Source organism: Homarus americanus, unplaced genomic scaffold (assembly GCF_018991925.1).
Source record: "Homarus americanus isolate GMGI-L3 unplaced genomic scaffold, GMGI_Hamer_2.0 scaffold54095, whole genome shotgun sequence".
NCBI classification, from domain to species: Eukaryota; Metazoa; Arthropoda; class Malacostraca; order Decapoda; family Nephropidae; genus Homarus; species Homarus americanus.
Genome location: NW_024742051.1, coordinates 572,009 through 593,676, shown reverse-complemented (window position 1 = coordinate 593,676; position 21,668 = coordinate 572,009). Strand labels below are relative to the sequence as shown.

Here is a 21,668-nt window from a genome sequence, read left to right as displayed (position 1 = left end):
CCGAGCGCTTAAAATATGGAACCTCATTCTCAAGATCTCCGCCAGAGCATTCCGTCAACAGGGGTAGAGTGCGACCTCACCCCCCCAATACCCCCACCTTAGAGAACATCCCCACCTGAAAGTCACACACCTGTATCGTGGTTTAAATGTCATCACCAATTTTTTTTTTAGAACCTGTGAGAAATATCAGGGGTTCAGGGTGTCATGAAACAATTTATTGAACATTCTTGAGACATTAAAAGTTCAGTCGTCACAAAAAAATTTTCTCCTTAGCTTAGAGAAATGTTATCGGTGACATATAATAATAACCAGAATACCTAACAATAACAACAACAATAATCATAAAAAATAACTAACAAAATAATAAGAACAATAATAATAAAAATAATAACAATAACAAAAACAATACAATACTGTAATAATAAAATAAATAAAATAAATGAGGTAAAAAAAATAAATTAACCAATGTATATTTCCTCACCCTACTGACATAAATACTGTACCATCATTAACGAGGCGACTGAACGACCAACGTGCAAACGACCTCGGCGATCTTGGCCATAATCCCTCAAACCCTCTTTACATTACACCATGGCATGACTAGGTACCATAAGCTAATTAAGCTGTCTTTAAGCATACTGTAGCTTTCTCTATTCATGCTTGTGTTGAGTCGAGACGTGTATGATTTTTCCGGCTTGCGGGAATTATCGGTCATGTACGTGAATTGAAACTGGAACTAAACTTGTCTTGTGGTGTTTCTGGATGAGGGTTTTGACCTTATGACGCAGAATAATGACAAACATACTGTAAAGTTTACGGTATTCAAGGGGTAATGAGCCGGATTGAGGAATCATCTCCGAATGCTACAACACGAACACGAATGACTTGACATTATAACCCACCGAGATTGTGACAGGTGATGCAAATTACGTACATTAAGGAAAGCATCTGGCTATGATGTTTTAAAAGACTATTGGTAACCCTTATGTTTGAATACTATATTGACCTTTTTAACTGGCTGGTAAGGATTCTCTATTCCAATCTCCGTTCCATCATCGTACGTGTAAAAAAGTGGAATGCAACGAACACGAAACTTCCACAGATGATGGCTACCACTTAGGGGTTAATGTACTGTGGGAGATTACCAGGAGAGAGCAGTAGGATCATCACTGCACTCAAGTCCTCACACCCACCCCCTTAGTGACTACCTGTGTAACCTCCGCCCTTTTCAGAATCCTATGTACTGTACACTGACACTTGGGCCGTGACAGGCATCTGGTATGCTCACAAACTGTATGGTAAAAAAACCCTGACATTTTCTCAGGCAGATGTATTGAATTCACTGACATTTGGACACCAAACTCTTTGAAGTCTGGCTGTGTATGTGTGGGTAGCATGCAGAGGTACATGGCGACTATGTACGAGTAATTAAACGTGAGCAGTGCATAAAGCCCGGGGATCACGCAATTAAAACAAGAAAAACTAAAAAAAATTTAAAATATTCCTCAAATCATCAGAATATTAGACACCTCAGTTTATTTCACCTGAAGATTAATCACCCTAATGCCATCTAGGGGTGAGGTTAGGTAATGTTAGGATAGGTTGGGACAGGGTAGGTTACATTTGATTGGATTAGGTCAGGTTAAGTTAGGTTAGCATTAGGGTGTTTAATCATCAGGTGAAATAAACTCGGGTGTCTAATCTTCACCTGATGAACTGTACTGTAACCCAAATATTTATGTTGTGTTATAACCAAGTATTCACCACACACACACACAAACATGCACGCGCACACACACACACCAAGCAATGTCAACACCACACATAGTCTATCAGTGTCACAACTTATCAATACCAAACTATGACCGACCCCCCCCCCCCAAACATGCAAAAATTGGGCTGATAAATCTTAAGGTGTTATAAACTGGAGGTTGGGTATTGAGAGCAGTTTTGTATTGATGAAGGTATGGTTAGGTTAGGTTAGGTTTAGATCAGGGCATATAACCATCAGATACACTATATACAATAAATTAAGGGTGACCAATCTTCAGGTGGGCCCCCAAGTAAGCGCGTACATCACATGAGCGCTGTGTTGTTGTTTACACCGAGTCGTGTACATAGATAAAAGTGCATCCTGGAGTGGTAGTGTGTACCTAACAGTGCTCCGCCTCCCTCTTATCACACCATCTGGGAGACACTGTGATAATGTCATGCTTATTTTTACCACTACAGGATAAAGAGACATCGAAAGCCATGGGAAAATATTCTCGTTTTGTGGTGATTATTATTTATTATTACTGTATCCCGGAAATCTTTTATTTATCTCTTAACGGAAAACTTCTCGTCTACGTTATGTTGTTATAAATACCATAGATGATAATAATAATAATAAACAAATGAATAAAATGGAAAATTACAAATAGATACTAAAATACTGTAAATAAATAATACTACATAACAAAAATAATACAGAAATTATAATAAAAATAAATTAGCACCACCACTGTATTCTAACTATTAATACAGTAATACAACACCAATAAATACAATACTGTATCTTTAAAATTCTTAACAAGAGATTTATGAAGCACAATAATACAACACATACTGTATAAATAAATCTGGTTTACCCCCCACCACTGATACAACCTAACACCGACTGTCACTTAACACTTACTTAAAATCGCCCTTCATTTAACATGACACCATCCATCACTTAACACTTCGCTACTTAAAATTCCAAGTCACTCAACACTTATCACCCATCACACACTTAACACCACCTGTCACATAAAATGAGAGTCACTGAGCAGTTTTTGGGATGAAGAACTAAGGAACTTTTTGCTGCCTCCTTCACTAAATAATAATAATAATAATAATAATAATAATAATAATAATAATAAAAATAAAAATAATAATATCTACCAGATAATTAAGCCTTTTTTTAAGTCCACTGTAGCCAAGTACCGAGTCATTGACTGTCGATTAATTATTTTTAACCCCCAAATTACCGTCACCTGAAGGTCAGTCCCACCAGAGCTTCTAACACCAGAGGATTAACCACCCTAATGCTCACCTAACCCCCCAAAAAAAATTTTATCTAATGAAATAAAACCTAACCTAACCAAACATAAACTAACCCCACAAAATTTAATCTAATCAAACCTAACCTAAACACCCCCCTCGTCAGGTGAACCCCAAAGCAATTCCCAGTTCTTTAGTTGCCCCGCCCACTTTTACCAGCTCCTGGAAGAGTATTGGCTGGAACAAACAGAAATTACACGCACACAATAAAACACCAGGACTGAATTGCCATACTCAAGCGATTAAAAATAATAAACACGGTAACTGTAAAGCAGTCAGATATACTGTAGTCTTTACACGTTGTTACATATTTCCACATATATGACAAATATAAATCACGAAATACACAAATTACCTGCAAAAACAAATCCTCACAAGTTGGTAAATATTCTCACACATATAAATCACATAACAAACAATATACCTGCAAAAAAAAACACAACAAAACTACCACAATACACTTACCTGTCGCACACAAATCACGGAAAATTAAAAAAATCCAAACGAGGAATGCGAAAAAAAATATTCCTTCTACTAAGAGACGGCCTTATGGGTTACCCTAGTCTGTCGGTACTGCATGTCATGTAATCCAAAGTGAACGTGTTAAGTCCGCTTCAAGTGTCACCAGTATAAGTATGATTGTAGGTCACTGATCACTGGGGGGGGGGAAGAGACGGTTGTGAAACATATGTCTTGTTACTGTTTGAATTGGTGTATATAACAGACCAGGTTAATCCTACTTAACATTAATCTAACCTAACTCAACCTAACCTAACTTAATCTAACCTATTGTAACTCAACCTAACCTACCTCATCCTAACTTATTTTAACTCAAACTAACCAAACCTAATTCAGCCTAACCTAACCAATCCCAACCTAACCTAACCAAACCTAATTCAGCCTAGCCTAACCTAACCCATCCCAACCTAACCTAACCTAACCTAACCCATCCCAACCTAACCTAACCCATCCCAACCTAACCTAACCTATCCCAACCTAACCTAACCAAACCCAGCCCATCATAAGTTAACTTTAACCAACCTTAATATGACAGGAAAGCAACAATCCCACTTTTAATAAACAATCTTTTAACAATCACCAGTTAAATGTCATACATCAAGTAGGTTAGACTAAGCTGATCATGTGAAGTTTACCCACTCAAGCTTAAACACCTTAATGCCAGGTAGCTTTAGGGTGTTTGAACCATCAGGTGAAATAAACTAGGGTGACTAATCTTCAGGTGACCAGGCTAGGCTAATCTAACCACAACAATACAAGTGTTTCAACGACGTCACAACTATGCGTCATCGTGGTGTCGTAAAATCACAACCGTTGCGCTAATTAAACTCTCAGTGTCTGAATATCTTCGTCTCCATAGTCCGGAAAAAAATAAATAAATAAAACTACTCGCATCCTGAGCTCGGAATGTCAAAAGTCTTTACAACAGATTTTAAATTTTCAGCTACAAACAAACAAACAAACAAACACAGCAACTACAGCAACCTCGTATTAACAAGACGCCAACAACTACATCCACTATCTTTGTTATCAGTTAAGAAGAGATAAAAAAAAAACAACAATTTTAACCTTTTGAAAACCTCCACCTTGTTAGTAGGTCACTCACACACACACCCTTCCTATCTCCTACATTCTCTATCTCCAATCATTTCTTATCTCTATGTCACCAATTCTCGTTCTAAAACATAAACAAGAAAGCTGAAAAAGGTTAATGATGTCACCACTCTCCGACGTGATATAAACATGATATCACCACTCAAGTGTTCTTCCTGTCTGAAGTGATATAAACCATGAAATAACGTCGATGGCATCCTTGCGAGCGTAGTCGTTATGTCGCTAATGCTTCGTCATAGAAACAACGAAACTAGACCACTGATGACGGATTGTGACGCCTAACCTAACCAACACACGATTGTAGACTTTGGTTGGCTTGAGTTAGGTTAGGACACTTAATCAGGGAGGTTAGGTTAGGTGTCATGATTTATTGTATAGTCTCATTGCTTCTATGAGAGAGATCTGGCATATATATGTATTTATGTACGTACAGTCAGTCAGTATGTATGTATGCATGTTCTGTTATCATTTATGGTTTAGTTAAGAGATTTTAATTCAGAAACTAATCACTCACACCTAATTGTCAACAAAAAACAGGAAAAGGAGAGACAGATTTAAGCGACAGAATGTGACAGTATCCCGCCTTTGAGACCACAAATATCACCACATACAAGACCGCTTATTACTGTCCATATACTGTACTGAATCCAACAAGTATCTAGAATGAATCTTAGCAATTGATGCTTATTTTCTGTTATATTTTCACCCAAATACTGGATCACCCACCTGAAGATTAGTCACCCTAGATTATCTCACCTGATGATTTAACACCTTAACACTACTTGATGGGTTAGGTTAGCATTAGGGTGTTTAATCATCAGGTGAGTTAAACTGGGAGGGTTAATCTTCAGGTGATCCAATGCATTAAATTCAACTTGGAGAATTCAAAGTCATTATTGGAGTAAGAAAAAAACATCTTTAAATTTACTGAACACACAACAAGGACCTCGTTACCACTACACCTTCGCTGAATTGACCAAAAAACACCAATGAACCGACTGACTTTGGTAACAACGAACCACTGAGCGACACACAAGTTTGACCCTTAATTCCTATTGAAATTAAAACTGATTAATATCCAATTTTATCAGAAGGAAACTAGTGAACAAGACATACGCACAGTACGGGAAATTTGACAATACTCGGTGTTCCATCATTGCTAAAATAAGACGATATAACGATCGTTTTGGCCAATTCCCAAAACAGTATTTAATGAGGTAACCTAATTCATGAGAGGTAATTGAGATACACTGTACTTTTATTTAACATTGAGAATACATCCATTATCTCCCACTAGTAGTAATAGCTAGCTAGTATCTCTCACCTCCAGGAAGGAATTTACTGAGGAACTCTTGATGTTATGAGAAAGATACAAAGAAAGTTAGTTCTCCTTTTACCAGAATATATCCATTATCTCCCACTAGTAGTAATAGCAAGCTAGTATCTCTCATCTCTCTCTAGGAAGGAATTTAGTAAAGGTTATATGAGAGATATTTAAAGAGACACAAAGTAACATCTCTCTCTCTCTCTCTCATAATTATCTCTAGGTATTATCTCTCACTTCTATATTAATTAAGGATAATTTTAGAGACACACAAGACACCATACACTACACTCGAGAGATATAATCCTCAAAAGTCTCTCTATCTCAACAAAAGGGGGTTTAGAGATACAGAGATAAGGGACACGCCTACTTTCTGGAGATGGGATATTATTTATCTCTCAAACGGAAATTCAACCTAAGAAAATTACCTCTACCTTGGAATACAAAAGAGAAAAATGGAGAGACAGTGAGACATAGTAGATCCCTCCCCCTCCCCAAAGAGATAAATTATTCCCTATCTCTCACACATAACACCACATCCATAGAAATTCTTTTACCCTTAAAATACAAAAAAAAAAAATTAGATAAAAAAAACACAGAGAGAACAACAGTAAGAGAATAATGAGATACCGCCCCGCTCCTCACCTACCAAACATGACACAATACACCCCCCCCCAAAAAAAACCCTAAAACAATTAATAAACCAAAAAACTCACAATAAAACACCAAAAAAAACGGAATAAATCAATCGTATTGTCTCGTTAACCACCGTCTCGTTCTAATTCTCTCCGACACACCTTTCTCAGTCCCCCATTCAGCGAACCCGTTAAGAGACTTCAGAAATTATCAGTAAAACTCAAAAATAATATAAAAATTACTTCATTATTGAGTTATTTAAACATTAATCCGAATCTTTGGTTAAAAATTGGTCTGAGATGCATCCTCTGTCTGTATGGGAGTACTGTATGTCTGTGAGGGTGTATATGTCTGTTTTTATGTCAGTCAGGGAGTATGTCTGTATATCTGTGAGGGCGTATATGTCTGTCTATGTCTGTGAGAGCGTATGTCTGTCTGTATATCTGTGAGAGCGTATGTCTGTATGTCTGTGAGGGGGTATGTCTGGGAGGGTGTACTGTGTCTGTCTGTATGTCTGTGAGGGCGTATGTCTGTCTGTATGTCTGTCTGTACGTCTGTGAGGGCGTATGTCTGTCTGTATGTCTGTGAGGGTGTATATGTCTATGTGTGTCTGGGAGGGTGTACTGTGTCTGTCTGTATGTCTGTGAGGGAATATATGTCTGTCTGTATGTCTGGGAGGGTGTACTGTTGGTCTGTCTGTCTCACTTAAAAAAAAACACAAATTAAACCTAAAACAATAAAAAACACAAGATTATGGTATATTAAACCTTTATATTCTGCATCTGTTAATAAATATCCTGAAATAAACCTGTTTGTCTGTGTCTCAATGTCTGTCTGTTTCTCAGTGTGTCTGTGTGTCTATGAGTAATTCAGTATCTATCTGTGTCTCAGTGTATCTCAGTGTCTGTCTGTGTGTCTCAGTGCCTGTCTGTGTGTCTCAGTGTCTGTCTGTGTGTCTCAGTGTCTGTCTGTCTGTGTGTCTCGGTGTCCGTGTGTCTTTCACCTCTCGAGAAACGCCCCTAAAACACAAAACTAAAATGAAACTACATAATTATTCAGACATTTAAGCCATAATCAGGACCTGCAGTAAAAAAAAATGTCTAAAATCCACCTGTCTGTCTCAATGTCTATCTCACCTCTCGAAATACAAAACAAAAATACTAAGAAATACAATATTACTCAACATTTATCTAGTGTTTCTCAGTATTGGTTAAAAATTATTCATTAATGCACCTGTCTCTGTCACTCACCTGTATATGAAGAATTACATTAAAGTTCATCAATAAAACAAAAAAAAAACATTATTATTCACTACCTTTAAAAAAACACAAATAAACCACATAATAAATAATAATAAATCAACAAATATTTGAACATTATATTTTCATCTGTAGACAAAATTCATCTCAAATACACCTGTCTGTCCGTCTCTCATAACACACGATTAAAACACCAAAAATAGAATAAATAATCAAGGAATTTAATATTATTCTTATTCTCCATCACTAAATTCAAAAAAAAATGTCTCAAATACACCTGTCTCTATGTGTCTCAATGTATTATGTGTCTCACCTCTCTCCGGCGGGGGGAAGGAGTTCAACTGTTCCTCATCACGAGACACTTGCGTAATAATGGACGAGGCATCCATTGAACCATTTGCTCTAAGGTGGTTTATTGTACACCTAGCAAAGGCTCTCAGTCCATCAGAGGGGGGGGGTGGGAAGAGTGAGAGACACACGGGGTTAAAATATAATCTGATGGGAGAGACTTTAAACCACAACCTCACAGAACCAAGATGGCAGCTCAACTTAATCCCCCACTCGCCCCCCCATTTGTTCCAATATTCTTTCACACCCTTTAAATATCACCCAAAATACCCTTTAAATCCCTTGTATATTATCAAAAATATATAAAATTATTTCTAAAACTTAGTTAAATTCTTATTTTGTCATATAAAACCTATAAATGTATTCCTCGGTGGATTTATTATATGTTCTGTTCATTTTAGAGGTAGGAATTAAGTTGTGATTTAAAACTCTTATTTTATCATTAAACCCGTATAAGCTAATTTCTAGATTGGCTTAATATTTTTTTTATTAATTTTCAAGGTAGGAATTCAGTAGAAATGGCGTATTATTTGAAGGATTTTAAATTTGTTGCCATGATTTTTAAAGAGTTCGTTTTCCGGCGAAAGATTCTTAGCCTCATGACTCCCCCACTACTCCCCCCTCTCGATTTTACTATTTTCAAGGACAATATTAGGTTACCATGTTCATCTAACTCCCCTATGAATAACTAGATACACCACCACAAATATTTATTAGTAGGAAATATTATTATTATCCCTCAATGACGATAGAATAAATGAAAATACAAGAAAATTCGTCTTCATCTGGCAATTCCCGCATATTATTGCCACCAGTAGAATTTAAGCCCTTTATATTATTAATAACTACTACACACACCTTCATCAATAACAATATCAATAATTTTAAAGTAATAAAAAGTCCAAAAGTATTGAACAATCAGTGATTTTAAACAAAGTAGAAATTCACTCCGATATGGAAAATTCTGTTCAAAAGTTGTCAATCAGCTTTCATAAACCCGGGATTCCTTCATTCAAACCTAACACAAAAACAAGAAAAATACAACCCAAACACATCTATTTATCCATAATTTAATGTAAAAATAATTATTCAGTCATATATGGCAAATTCTGTTCAAAGTTGCCAATAGGAAAAGTTAATCGCGTTCATATGTAAGTTACTACAGGTATACGAGTATTACTTACAAACTACAACTATTAATACAGTACTACAACTATTACAACAACTACTACAACTATTAATACAGTACTACAACTATTACAACAACTACTACAACTATTAATACAGTACTACAACTATTACAACAACTACTACAACTATTAACACAGTACTACAACTATTACAACAACTACTACAACTATTAAAAAAAAATAGATAAATATTCAGTAAATACCACAAAAATTCATATATACATACATACATACCCTGTACATATGCAGAGAGAAATACATGGATAAACCGATATATGTATGCAGATAGATAAATATATAGAAATAAATAGATATACAGACACATGTATATATTCAGTAAAATCATAATAAAATTACCAATAACAATAATAATAATAATAACAATAATAAATCACTACTGAACAATTACATTACGTAGCTACACAAATCAACATCAATGAACACAAATCACAACTTATACATAACACACGCAGGACACATACTGTACATAACACATACGTAACTCATAACAAGCATAACACATACAACACAACACATAACACATACGTAACTCATAATACATAACAAGCATAACACATACAACACAACACATAACACATACGTAACACATACATAGCACAACACATACCCTGTAACACATAACACAACACAGGCACATACCGTACATTACACATACTGTACATTACACATACTGTACATTACACATACTGTACATTACACATACTGTACATTACACATACTGTACATTACACATACTGTACATTACACATACTGTACATTACACATACTGTACATTACACATACCGTACATTACACATACTGTACATTACACATACTGTACATTACACATACTGTACATTACACATACTGTACATTACACATACTGTACATTACACATACTGTACATTACACATACTGTACATTACACATACTGTACATTACACATACTGTACATTACACATACTGTACATTACACATACTGTACATTACACATACTGTACATTACACATACCGTACATCACACATACTGTACATTACACATACTGTACATTACACATAACACATTACACATAACACATTACACATACTGTACATTACACATACCGTACATTACACATACCGTACATTACACATACTGTACATTACACATACTGTACATTACACATACTGTACATTACACATAACACATTACACATACTGTACATTACACATACTGTACATTATACAACACATAACACATACTGTACACAACACATTACATAAGTGTGGTTGACCTACCAGAGATTAGAGCTGTAACAATAGCATCACCTGAAGATTAGCCAATACTGATTATTACACCTGTTGATTATATACCTTAACGCTACCTGGTGGGTTAGGTTAGGTCAGGTTAGGTTAGGTTAGGTTAGGTCAGGTCAGGTCAGGTCAGGTTAGCATTAGATAAGGATAGAATAAGGTAGGTTAGGTTAGGTTAGGTTAATAATAATAATAATAAAAATAATAATAATAATAATTAATACATAAGAATAATAATGTTCCTAATTATTATTATTATTATTATTATCTGGATGATTCCTAGCTGTCTGTTCTTCAGTGTGTGTCTGTACCAGTGACGTACATATGTGCACATAGTAGGTTAATACGGAAACCCTTCTAGTCTGTGTGAATTGTGGCATGTGAAATAAACAGAAGGGAATGAAAGAAGAATGCAATGCAATCACAAATAAAATATCTAAGTTATGAGGGCCGTTAAATATCATCATTCATCTGGCAACTGAGACCCACGTCATCAACTGCACAACAAGTTATCGTTTCAATGTTTACACCTGGAAAAACAAAACGAAACGGGTTATAAGGAACAATACACAATAAAGTAACATAATTGAGAGATAGTGAGAGAGAGAAAGAGGGAGATAGACAGTGTAAGTATGAGAGAAAGTAAGAGAGAGAGAGAGATAGAGAATCCTTATTTATTGACAACATTGAAAACTAGGTCAGAAGAGCCACTTTCTATTCTAAAAATATCTTTTAGTTACTTTTAAAGATAATGATAAAGATAGTTCGGTTTATCAGGGCAATATATTAGTTTGTGATTATGTGAGAGAGAGAGAGAGAGAGAGAGAGAGAGAGAGAGAATAAACGTGGATCAGGTGGCGGTGGTTATGTGTGTGTGTTTACGTTAGGAAAAAAAATTAACACTGAAATTAGACCTAGGCAATCTATCTATCTATCTATCTATCTATCTATCTATCGGTGAGGGTGGTGGTAGTGGTATCGGGCTGTGTGTGTGGGCGGGCGTTCGCTGACCTTGTACTTGCCGTCACAGCTTCCCTCTCTCCCTCCCCATCCACCACCTCTATACACAGGGGTGACTCATACACTTTGAGGTACACACCACGTAGATGATTTACAAACACTTATCTACACACACTTACACAGCCACTTATCTACTCTACACATACATACACACTTATCTATGCCGCACACTAATCTTCAATACACACACACACACACCTGGTCTTCCTCCCTAAATGCCACACAACGTAAACACCTAGAAAAAGTGCAAAAGAGGGCATGCAAGATTATTCTCTCCTTCCTACTCCACATATCAAGAAGCGCTCAACACACTGACCCTTTCGACTCTCACTGACCATCACCACGGCCTCATCTGCAAATTTGGTAAGAAGCTTCTACACCATCCCCGACACCGGCCCCTACTACCACCTGAGATCCCCTGTCCGAGAATTGCTGTTCGACACCACAACCGCATCCAGCCCATACGTGCACGAACTGATCGCTATAAGAACAGCCCAGTCCCAACCATTGTAAAAATTATCAATAACATGTAATAAATCAGTGTATTCACTCCCAGTAAACACTGCTCCCTACACTGTCACTATGTTGAAATGAACTGTAGTTTGAGCTGATCCCCATCTAAGTTACTATATGTCTTATTTGTGTCACTTATGTCACTTGTATATTATTTGTAATTCGTAACCCATTTCCAAATATGTAACTGTATATTTTCAGCCTTCTGGCTGCCAAGCTCTTTCAATAAACCGTTAATTATTATTATTATTATTACTTATCTAGGCTGCACACACACACACACACACACACACACACACACACACACACATACACTGTACTGGACTTCCGCTCAGTCCAATGTATGAAACTATGTATGTACGTAAATTTGTACACACGTGTTTTATGTCCATTATTATTATTATTATTATTATTATTATTATTACTATTTTATTATGAATATGATGAACCAATATAAATTTGTTAAATAATTTTACCTATCTCTCTCTCTCTCTCTCTCTCTCTCTCTCTCTAGGGCTTCACCCCCTCTATCTATGCGTGTCTGTGGACGAGGATACGCGTAATATGTCAATAAATGAAATGACTTTAGTATTTTCGCCTCGTTAAATTATTCGTGTTTACTACCAAGACACACACACACACATTCTCTTTCACTCTGTCGTATTAAGTATATTACCACAACACGTACACTCTCATTAAAATATCCATCCACCCATCCATTCATTTACCCATCCATCCACCCATCCAGCCCTTTACCCATCCATCCACCCATCCAGCCCTTTACCCATCCATCCACCCATCCAGCCCTTTACCCATCCATCCACCCATCCAGCCCTTTACCCATCCATTCACAAATAAATTTAACCATGTGCCAATTAACAGGATTTGTACACTGCAAGAACATTCACAGATAAAAATGGTCTATAAATTAATGCCGATCGACGAAGACCTGGACCTGTGACCTCCTCTATCACCCGCCATATAAGTAGAGAAAATATACAGTAAATACAGTAATATACAATGAAGGATCCTGTATCACACACCAGTTAAATTCTCATCCCGTTTACCGCCATTTTTACAACTGTACGGTAATTTATATGTAATTATGAACTACTGTGAATTTATGTGGTAATTTTACTGAATATTTATCTATCTATTAATTTAGATCGTGCTGCTATATTCAAGGCAGAGATTTATTTAGTTATCCCATATATCCGTTTTCTATGTAGTGTTTTTTCCTGAGAGAAAACGCGTGAAGATTATATTACAGGGCTAACTTATGTATTTTTATATATTTACTTTATTTATTTAATGGCTGCCCACTAGACGTCTAAAACTACAATAACTACTACTACTACCACTACTATTACTTCTACTTACATCACAACCACTACTACTACCATTACTAATTCTACTTACATCACAACCACTACTACCACCACATTACCACCACCACTATCACCATTCTCTGAAGATTCTATTCATGTCACTCATAAAGGAAACAAATATAACACAAATTATATGGAATGTCTTTTAATTAAACTCAAATAACAAAGAAAAATACGTCTAAGAAAATCTAATCATAATAATCACCTTTAATTAATTATCAACTGTACAACACACATTACAGTACTTAATTGATGTATATTTAATTACAGCAGATGATAATGTTTATATAGTGTAACCCTCGATATAATGGACCTTCATCTCTATATAATTCGTCAACAGGGGTTTCATATCTCACAAACCTTTGATACAATGGACATTCCTCTCCCTACAGTCCATTAAATAGAGGTCTTGCTGTATCGACGAAGCGTAAAACTAAGGCATGGCATTAATCAGGTGATACTGTACTGTGATTGGTCAGTATTGTGATGGTATTAATAACTATCGTGTTGTAAGTTATGGTTAGATAGACAGACTGAGTACAACACACACAATACCTCCTCAAAACACAGCTAATGTACTGTACTGTAATCTCATCCAAGTACAGAACTGACAATACATAAATCTTGTATCTTTCCTAATTGTTACAGTTACATTGACATAATCTACCACAAATTACATCAACATTACAGAAATATCAAGTTAAATTTCAAAATTCTAATTATACACTGTAACTCAAACTAATTTCTGAAGTTAATGTATTAGTTAATGCATCAGGAATACAGGTTAATGAAAACAATTTATATTACAGTTTCAAAAGGTGTTACAACTAATATATTCCTATATAGTAGATGATAATTGAGTCTTGGCATATAAATTAGATTAATATAAACTTTTATCAAAATTTTGGAATATAAATTAGTATTACTATAAACTAACTATATCTATAAAAATTACCTAAAGTTTTGAGTTAGGTTAGGTTAGGTATCATAGGTTAGGTTAGTCGACAGAATTTGGCTTAAGAATTTGAATACCTTAAGAGATGCATTTCAAGATTTAAGACTCAGGTGCTTGCTTAGTAATACATGATGATGCTTGTCGGAAGAGTCGGTTGTCATCCGTCGAATATCAGAGGTGGTTGTCATCCATCGTGGTTCAGAGGTAGTTGTCACCCATCGTAAATCACAGAGGTACTGTACTGATATCGTCATCCGTCGTGTAAGGGAGAGGTTACTGTCATCCACTGTAATTCAGAGGTGGCCGTCATCCATCGAAAATCAGAGGTACAGTACTACAATCTTCATCCATCGTAAATCAGAGAAGACAGGTATTATTATCGTCATCCATCGTACATCGGAGGTAACCGTCACCCACCAAGGCGTAACACCCCCTCTAGTGGATGCTCTCCATCATCTGTCGGGCTTCAGTCAACTCTGCAATATGACAACAAACAGTTCAGTCCGCAAATCATAACATAGTAAAATTTTGTCTCCTGTGTATTTAATATTTAATGTGTACAATCATGAACGTATCTTTCTGTACACGCTTGTTCCGTTGATGTTATGACTGTACTTTGCTTCAACGACCTGAGGTCTTTAATAAAGTAATGTGGTTATTAATTACAGTAGTCTATTAACAACTAATATTTTGAAAGATGGAATGGTGTGTGTGTGTGTATGTGTGTGTGTATGTGTGTGTGTTTGTGTGTGTGTTTTAGGCACCTAGGGGTTAGTTCAGGTTAGGTTACTTTATGTTAGGTGAGGTTAGGTCAGGTCAGGTCAGGTCAGGTTAGAGCCAGAGTTAATCATCAGGTGAAATAATCGTGGGTGTCTAATCTTCAGGTGATCAATTAGTGGCCAAAACATCGACAATATCTAACCTTGAATGAGGGCGTGTAGTTGACTGGGCGTGACGGTGAGGGTGGTGGGCGTAGACGGGCCATTCTGGAGACTGAGTCGGACTATGGGTTTCTGAGTCCCTCCCACAGCTAGACCCATGACACGGCTTGACCAGTTGACGTCACCCCCGGCTGATAGGTTGATAGATATTTAGATAGATAGATAGATAGATATTTAGATAGATAGTTAGATGGATAGATAGATAGATTGATAGATATTTAGATAGATGGCTAGATAGATAGACTGTTAGATATTGAGATAGATAATTATACAGACAATGTAGGTACAGTATACAGTTCAGAATATATATATATTGACAATGCTTTCCATCAGGTAATTAATGATAACCTAAACTAACTTAATCAAACCACACCATTAACAAGATTAACTTAACCAAACCACACCATTAACAAGATTAACTTAACCAAACCACACCATTAACGTGACCATTAACCAACCTTTGAGACTAGTATGACGTAGGTGCTGCAGAAGTTGTTGGTGGTGGTCGCCATAGACCTTGGTGATGGCTGCTGCATGTTCCTTAGGCAGACCCAGTTGTTGCAGCTCAGAGTCCAGCACAGCCGCAGCCACCACAGCCCCTGCGGCACTCTCCAGCACCCACCGTACAGCAGCGACCACAGCCTGCGCCTCCTTCTCCGCTGTGGGGTGAATTGGAATTGAATTGAATTGAATTGAATTGAAACAGTTTATTTAGCCATAAAAACACAGATACAGAGTGGATAATAATAACAATATTAACATGGCTGAACCAGTTGAGAACCTGAGCTCTCTTGTAGGCACCTGATATATACTCTACAGTTATCTCAAGGAAGTATTATGTAACATTTAGTACAATAACATGGTAGTAATAAGAACATGTTACCACTGTTATCACTTCAATATTTATAAAATTTGATTTATCTTTTTTTTATATATATATATTTTTGTATATTTGAGGTATAGATTGGACATGCTAGTTTCTTTTACCTTTTGAATAGATACCATAATGCTGTCACTCTATTTCTCTCTCTTTCTCTCTCTCTCTGTTTCACTCTCTCTTTCACTGTCTCACTCTCTCTTTCACCCTATACTCTATGTCTTACACTATCTCTCACCCTATCTCTCATTCTCTTACTCTAACTCTCTCTCACTCTCTATCTCTCATTCTCTAACTCTCTCTCACTCTCTCTCTCTCTCATCTAGGTCACTACTCACCTAGTTTGGCATCGCTGGACAGCTTGGTGACAACATCGTACTGAAATCACAACAATAAAATCAATAACAAAATACAATAAAAAATTACATAAATCACAAGAGAAATATTGGAACGAGTCATTTGAATATGTAATGAAGACAAGAACTGACCTGACCTAACCTGACCTAAACTAACCTGACCTAACTTAACCTAACCTGACCTACCCTAAATTAATCTATCCAATCTTGATCTAACGTACTTTAATCACCCATCAGGAACCATTAGGGTGTCTAATCTTCAGGTGAAATAAACTAGGGTGTCTAATCTTCAGCTCTGTATTAGTGTGTGTTAATACTCACCGAGAGAGGCTGGCCATAACACCCCTTGGCTACAGCAGCTGCCAGGAGTCGTAGCTTGACTGAACTCTGTAAAATAATGGTAAATATTAGTGGTGGTGGTGGTGGCTGGTAGTTGTGGTGGTGGTCGTGTAGTGGATTTCTCCCCTACAGACGCTGTTTGTCGCTGAGTAGCCGACCCCACCAATTCCCCAGTGTATGCCTCGTGGTCTGGGTCAACCAGCTCCGCCATACATCACGGAGGTCAACTACTAAGCCACGCCTACCCCCCGCTATTTAAGACCTGACCTCGTGGTGACCTCTCTCTTTCTACCTACACCAACCAGCCAGCAACACCTCCTCCTCCTCCGCCTGCCGGGCGGTCCTCGCTCCCGCCGGCGAGCATGACGACCCACAAGCTGTCCTCCTCTGAGCACCCTCACCAACCAGCTCTCTCTACATCACGCTTGTTACCATGCTGCCTTCCCAGCACCAAGCTGCATTGTACATCCAATACAACATGTATACAGAGAGCACATTGTGAGTTTCCTTTCTCCATCCCATCCTGAGTGTGAACCAAACAATCCGTACCCCACAGTAGTAGCTGTGGTGGTTGATGAAATTGATGACGGTGATGATATTATTATTATTATTATTATTATTATTATTATTATTATTATTATTATTATTGTTATTATTATTATTGTTATTATTATTATTATTATTATTATTATTATTATTATTATTATTGTTATTATTATTATTGTTATTATTATTATTATTATTATTATTATTATTATTATTATTATTATTATTATTATTATTATCATTATTATTATTATCATTATTATTATTATTATTATTATTATTATTATTATTATTATTGTTATTATTATTATTATTATTATTATTATTATTATTATTATTATCATTATTATTATTATCATTATTATTATTATTATTATCATTATTATTATTATTATTATTATTATTATTATTATTATTAACTTTAGGTCAGTATTTACCAGTTTGGAGAGCGTAGCTATTTCTGCCAGCAGCCAATCGGGGCAGTCGACGTCCCAGCAAAATCGAAACCTCTGCAAAAGTGACCAATCAGTGACAAGTAATCATTCAACAGCAGCCAATCACTGTTAAGTACACACAAGTCAATAACCAATCACTTTTAAGTTAAGACCGGACAATAGCCAGTGACTGAACAGGATTTACATTATATAAAATACTATTTCTCTCTCTTTCTCTCTACTCCCTCTCCCTCTCTCTCTTTCTCTACTCACCATCTTGTAGAGACGTAGTTCAGTTCACTATTCTGAAACATAAAGAATATATAGTAATTTATATATACATAATAATTTATATATATACATTTATTTATTTATGTATTTTAATATATTTCTTAGGAACATTTAATAAGAAATTGAGGCAGTGTTACAGATTATACAGGTAGGGACACAGGGGGGCCCACAAGACACAGGTAAGGACACAGGGGGGCCCACAAGACACAGGTAAGGACACAGGGGGGCCCACAAGACACAGGTGTACAGGGGGCCCACATACAGGTAAGGACACAGGGCCCCACAAGATACAGGGGTAAAGACACACAAGACACAGGTAGGCGGGGACACTGGGGCCCATAAGACACAGGTTAAGGACACAGGGGCCCACAAGACACAGGAAGGACAGGGGGCCCCACAAGACACAGGTGGGCGCATTAACAGGGGGCCTACAAGACACAGGTAAGGACACAGGGGGGGGGGCCCCACAAGACACAGGTAAGGACACAGGGGGCCCACAAGAGCAGGTGGTGACACAGGGGGCCCACAAGACACAGGTAAGGACACAGGGGCCCACAAGACACAGGTAGGACACACAGGGGGCCCACAAGACACAGATAAGGACACAGGGGGGCCCACACAAGATACAGGTGGTATGCATAAATAGCCCACAAGACACAGGTATGACACAGGGGCCCAAAAAGACACAGGTATGGACACAAGGGGGCCCACAAGACACAGGTAAGGGACACAGGGGGCCCACAAGACAGGTGGGTGACACAGGGGGCCCATACACACAGGTGGCGACAATAGGGGGCCCACAAGACACAGGCGACACAGGGGCCCACAAGACACAGGTGGTAGTGACACAGGGGGCCCACAAGACACAGGTATGACAGGGGGCCCACAAGACACAGGTAAGGACGCAGGGGGCCCACAAGACACATGTAAAGACACAGGGGGGCCCACAAGACACAGGTAAGGACACAGGAACGCTGGAAAGAGGGGTAAAACTCATTAATAGTGTGGTCAGGCCGCGTATCCATCTGGGCAGAGTAAATCAGGTTAGGTGAGGAGGTAATCTGAGGGCCGTTAGCCAGTAAGTGGGTTACTGCCGTGGTGGGTGGCCTTATTCCCGCCTCTGGCCCTTGGCACTAGTACAGTTATAAAGACAATGGTTAAAGCCACTGCTAGTTTTAAGACTGGTTTGGACACTGCTAGTTTTAAGACTGGTTTAGGCACTGCTAGTTCTAAGACCCTAACTATGGCACTGGTCGTACTACAGTTAACCAATCACAGGGTTTAGTGCCGTGGTTGTCCGTGGCACTAATCTTTGGCACTCCTAATACCCTGGCATTAAGTTCTCACACACACACACACACACACACAACTCTTCCTCATACACAAAACTCTCACACACACACACACACAACTCTTCCCCATGCACACAAAATCCTCACACACACACACGCACACACACACACACAAAACTCTTCCCCTCATACACACAAAACTCTCCCCCACACACACACACCCTTCCCCATACACACAAAATCCCCTCACACACACACGCACACACACAACTCTTCCCTCATACACACAAAATGACCCCCTCACACACACACACACACACACACACACACAGTCAGTCGTTCTATTCACTATGTTTTTCAATATGCTTTTACGGTAATACATAAATCGAGAAAGAGGCTGGAGGTCGCGGAGTCTGGACAAAATTGAAATGGACAATAGTGGACTGGACAAAATTGTATTGGGATATGATAACAATGAACATAATCGTATTGGACAAAATTATGATAAACAAAACTGGACTGGACAAAATTGCGTTGGACAATAATCACACTGGACACAATAGTTTTGGACAATATCACACCGAATAAAACTGAACTGGTACAAAATTACACTGATAAAACGGGACTGAATATAATTGCCTAGGTGGTCAAATTGCCACATCACTGGACAAAATTGTATTGGACAAAATTACCCCGAATAAAACTAAACTGGACATAATTACATAATAAAAATTTCCAAAATCACACCCCTGAAAATTGTCCAACTGGCCATAACTCTGGACAAAACTCCCACAAACCATCCACCATTGAACTCACCTAACACATTACCATAACAAACACACACAAGAAATTAAATCAAAATCCATAAAAATTCCGTCAAGTTATAACGGTGACAAGACAGACAGACGGACGGATGGACGGACGCACAGAGGAAGTAGCTAAAGAAAACGAGTCACAAGAAATGGAAGGGGAAACTTTAATAGACAGATTAAAGTTGACAGGTAAGATTGACAGGTTATTCCGTCTTATCGTTAACAGTAAATAAGAAAAAACGCTAGTCTCTCTCTCTCTCTCTTACTTTCTCTCTCTCTCTCTTACTTTCTCTCATTCTATTAAAATACCAATACAGGTAATTCACTTCTCTCTCTCTTTCTCTCTCCGTCAGTGTAGAGAGAGAGAGAGAGAGAGAGAGAGAGAACAAGAAAAAGAGAAAAAAGAGCAAGAAAAAGAGCAAAACAGAGAGAAAAAATACCAAGAAAAAGAAGAGCAAGAGAGAGAGAGAGAGAGAGAGAGAGAGAGAGAGAGAGAGAGAGAGAGAGAGCAAAACCAACCGTACCGTCACAATGGTATTTCAGTTAGATGGGTGTTTACCTCTGCTACAGGAAAAGCTGTATGGCCAGGGTAAGAAAGGCTCCGAGTGGGTGTTGTACGGCGTCTTGAACAATGGTCTCTCTCTATTGACCTGTGACTACTTAACTCAGAGTGGCAAAGGTGACAATATGTGTGTGTGCGTGTGTGTGTGCGTGTGCGTGTGTGTGTGTGTGTGTGTTGACGTCCTCCTGAAATGCAAATAAAACTAGGTTGTCCTGAACTACGAAAACACTAACTAGGTCCTTCCTGAATTAAGAAAACGCCAAATATTACGTCTTTCTGAACAACGAAAACTCCAAGATAATCCTAAACAACGAAAACACCAACAAGTCCCTCCTGAAACACGAAAACATCAACTGTGTCTTCCTGAAATACGAAAAGAAACATCAAAATCGTCTGGAAAATTGAAAAACAAATTAATACCCAGAACATAATCTTTATATAACCATGTTCTTATGTTCTTCTAGTCACACGGAGGGCTGTCACTAGTCACACGTAAGGCTGTCACTAGTCACACGGAGGGCTGTCACTAGTCACACGGAGGGCTGTCACTAGTCACACGGAGGGCTGTCACTAGTC

At 37.7% G+C, this 21,668-nt stretch overlaps 2 protein-coding genes across 3 annotated transcripts in view; both read right to left on the bottom strand.

Moving 5' to 3' along the window:
- LOC121876472 (carboxy-terminal domain RNA polymerase II polypeptide A small phosphatase 1-like) overlaps positions 1–8,505 on the bottom strand; it is a 46,158-nt gene extending 37,653 nt beyond the window's left edge. Inside the window, exon 1 of the mRNA XM_042381573.1 lies at positions 8,249–8,505. Coding sequence (XP_042237507.1) covers positions 8,249–8,324 — 76 coding nt within the window. The 5' untranslated portion in view covers positions 8,325–8,505. The remainder of the gene's footprint in view (positions 1–8,248) is intronic.
- A 5,311-nt stretch (positions 8,506–13,816) lies between these two features.
- Positions 13,817–21,668, bottom strand: part of LOC121876464 (COMM domain-containing protein 4-like) — a 61,892-nt gene continuing 54,040 nt past the window's right edge. For both annotated transcript variants that reach the window (XM_042381561.1, XM_042381562.1), the window contains 7 exons: positions 18,409–18,440; positions 18,139–18,210; positions 17,138–17,203; positions 16,799–16,838; positions 16,042–16,242; positions 15,565–15,714; positions 13,817–15,118 (listed from right to left, as the gene is read on the bottom strand). In XM_042381561.1, coding sequence (XP_042237495.1) covers positions 15,078–15,118; positions 15,565–15,714; positions 16,042–16,242; positions 16,799–16,838; positions 17,138–17,203; positions 18,139–18,210; positions 18,409–18,411 — 573 coding nt within the window. In that variant the 5' untranslated portion in view covers positions 18,412–18,440 and the 3' untranslated portion in view covers positions 13,817–15,077. The remainder of the gene's footprint in view (positions 15,119–15,564; positions 15,715–16,041; positions 16,243–16,798; positions 16,839–17,137; positions 17,204–18,138; positions 18,211–18,408; positions 18,441–21,668) is intronic.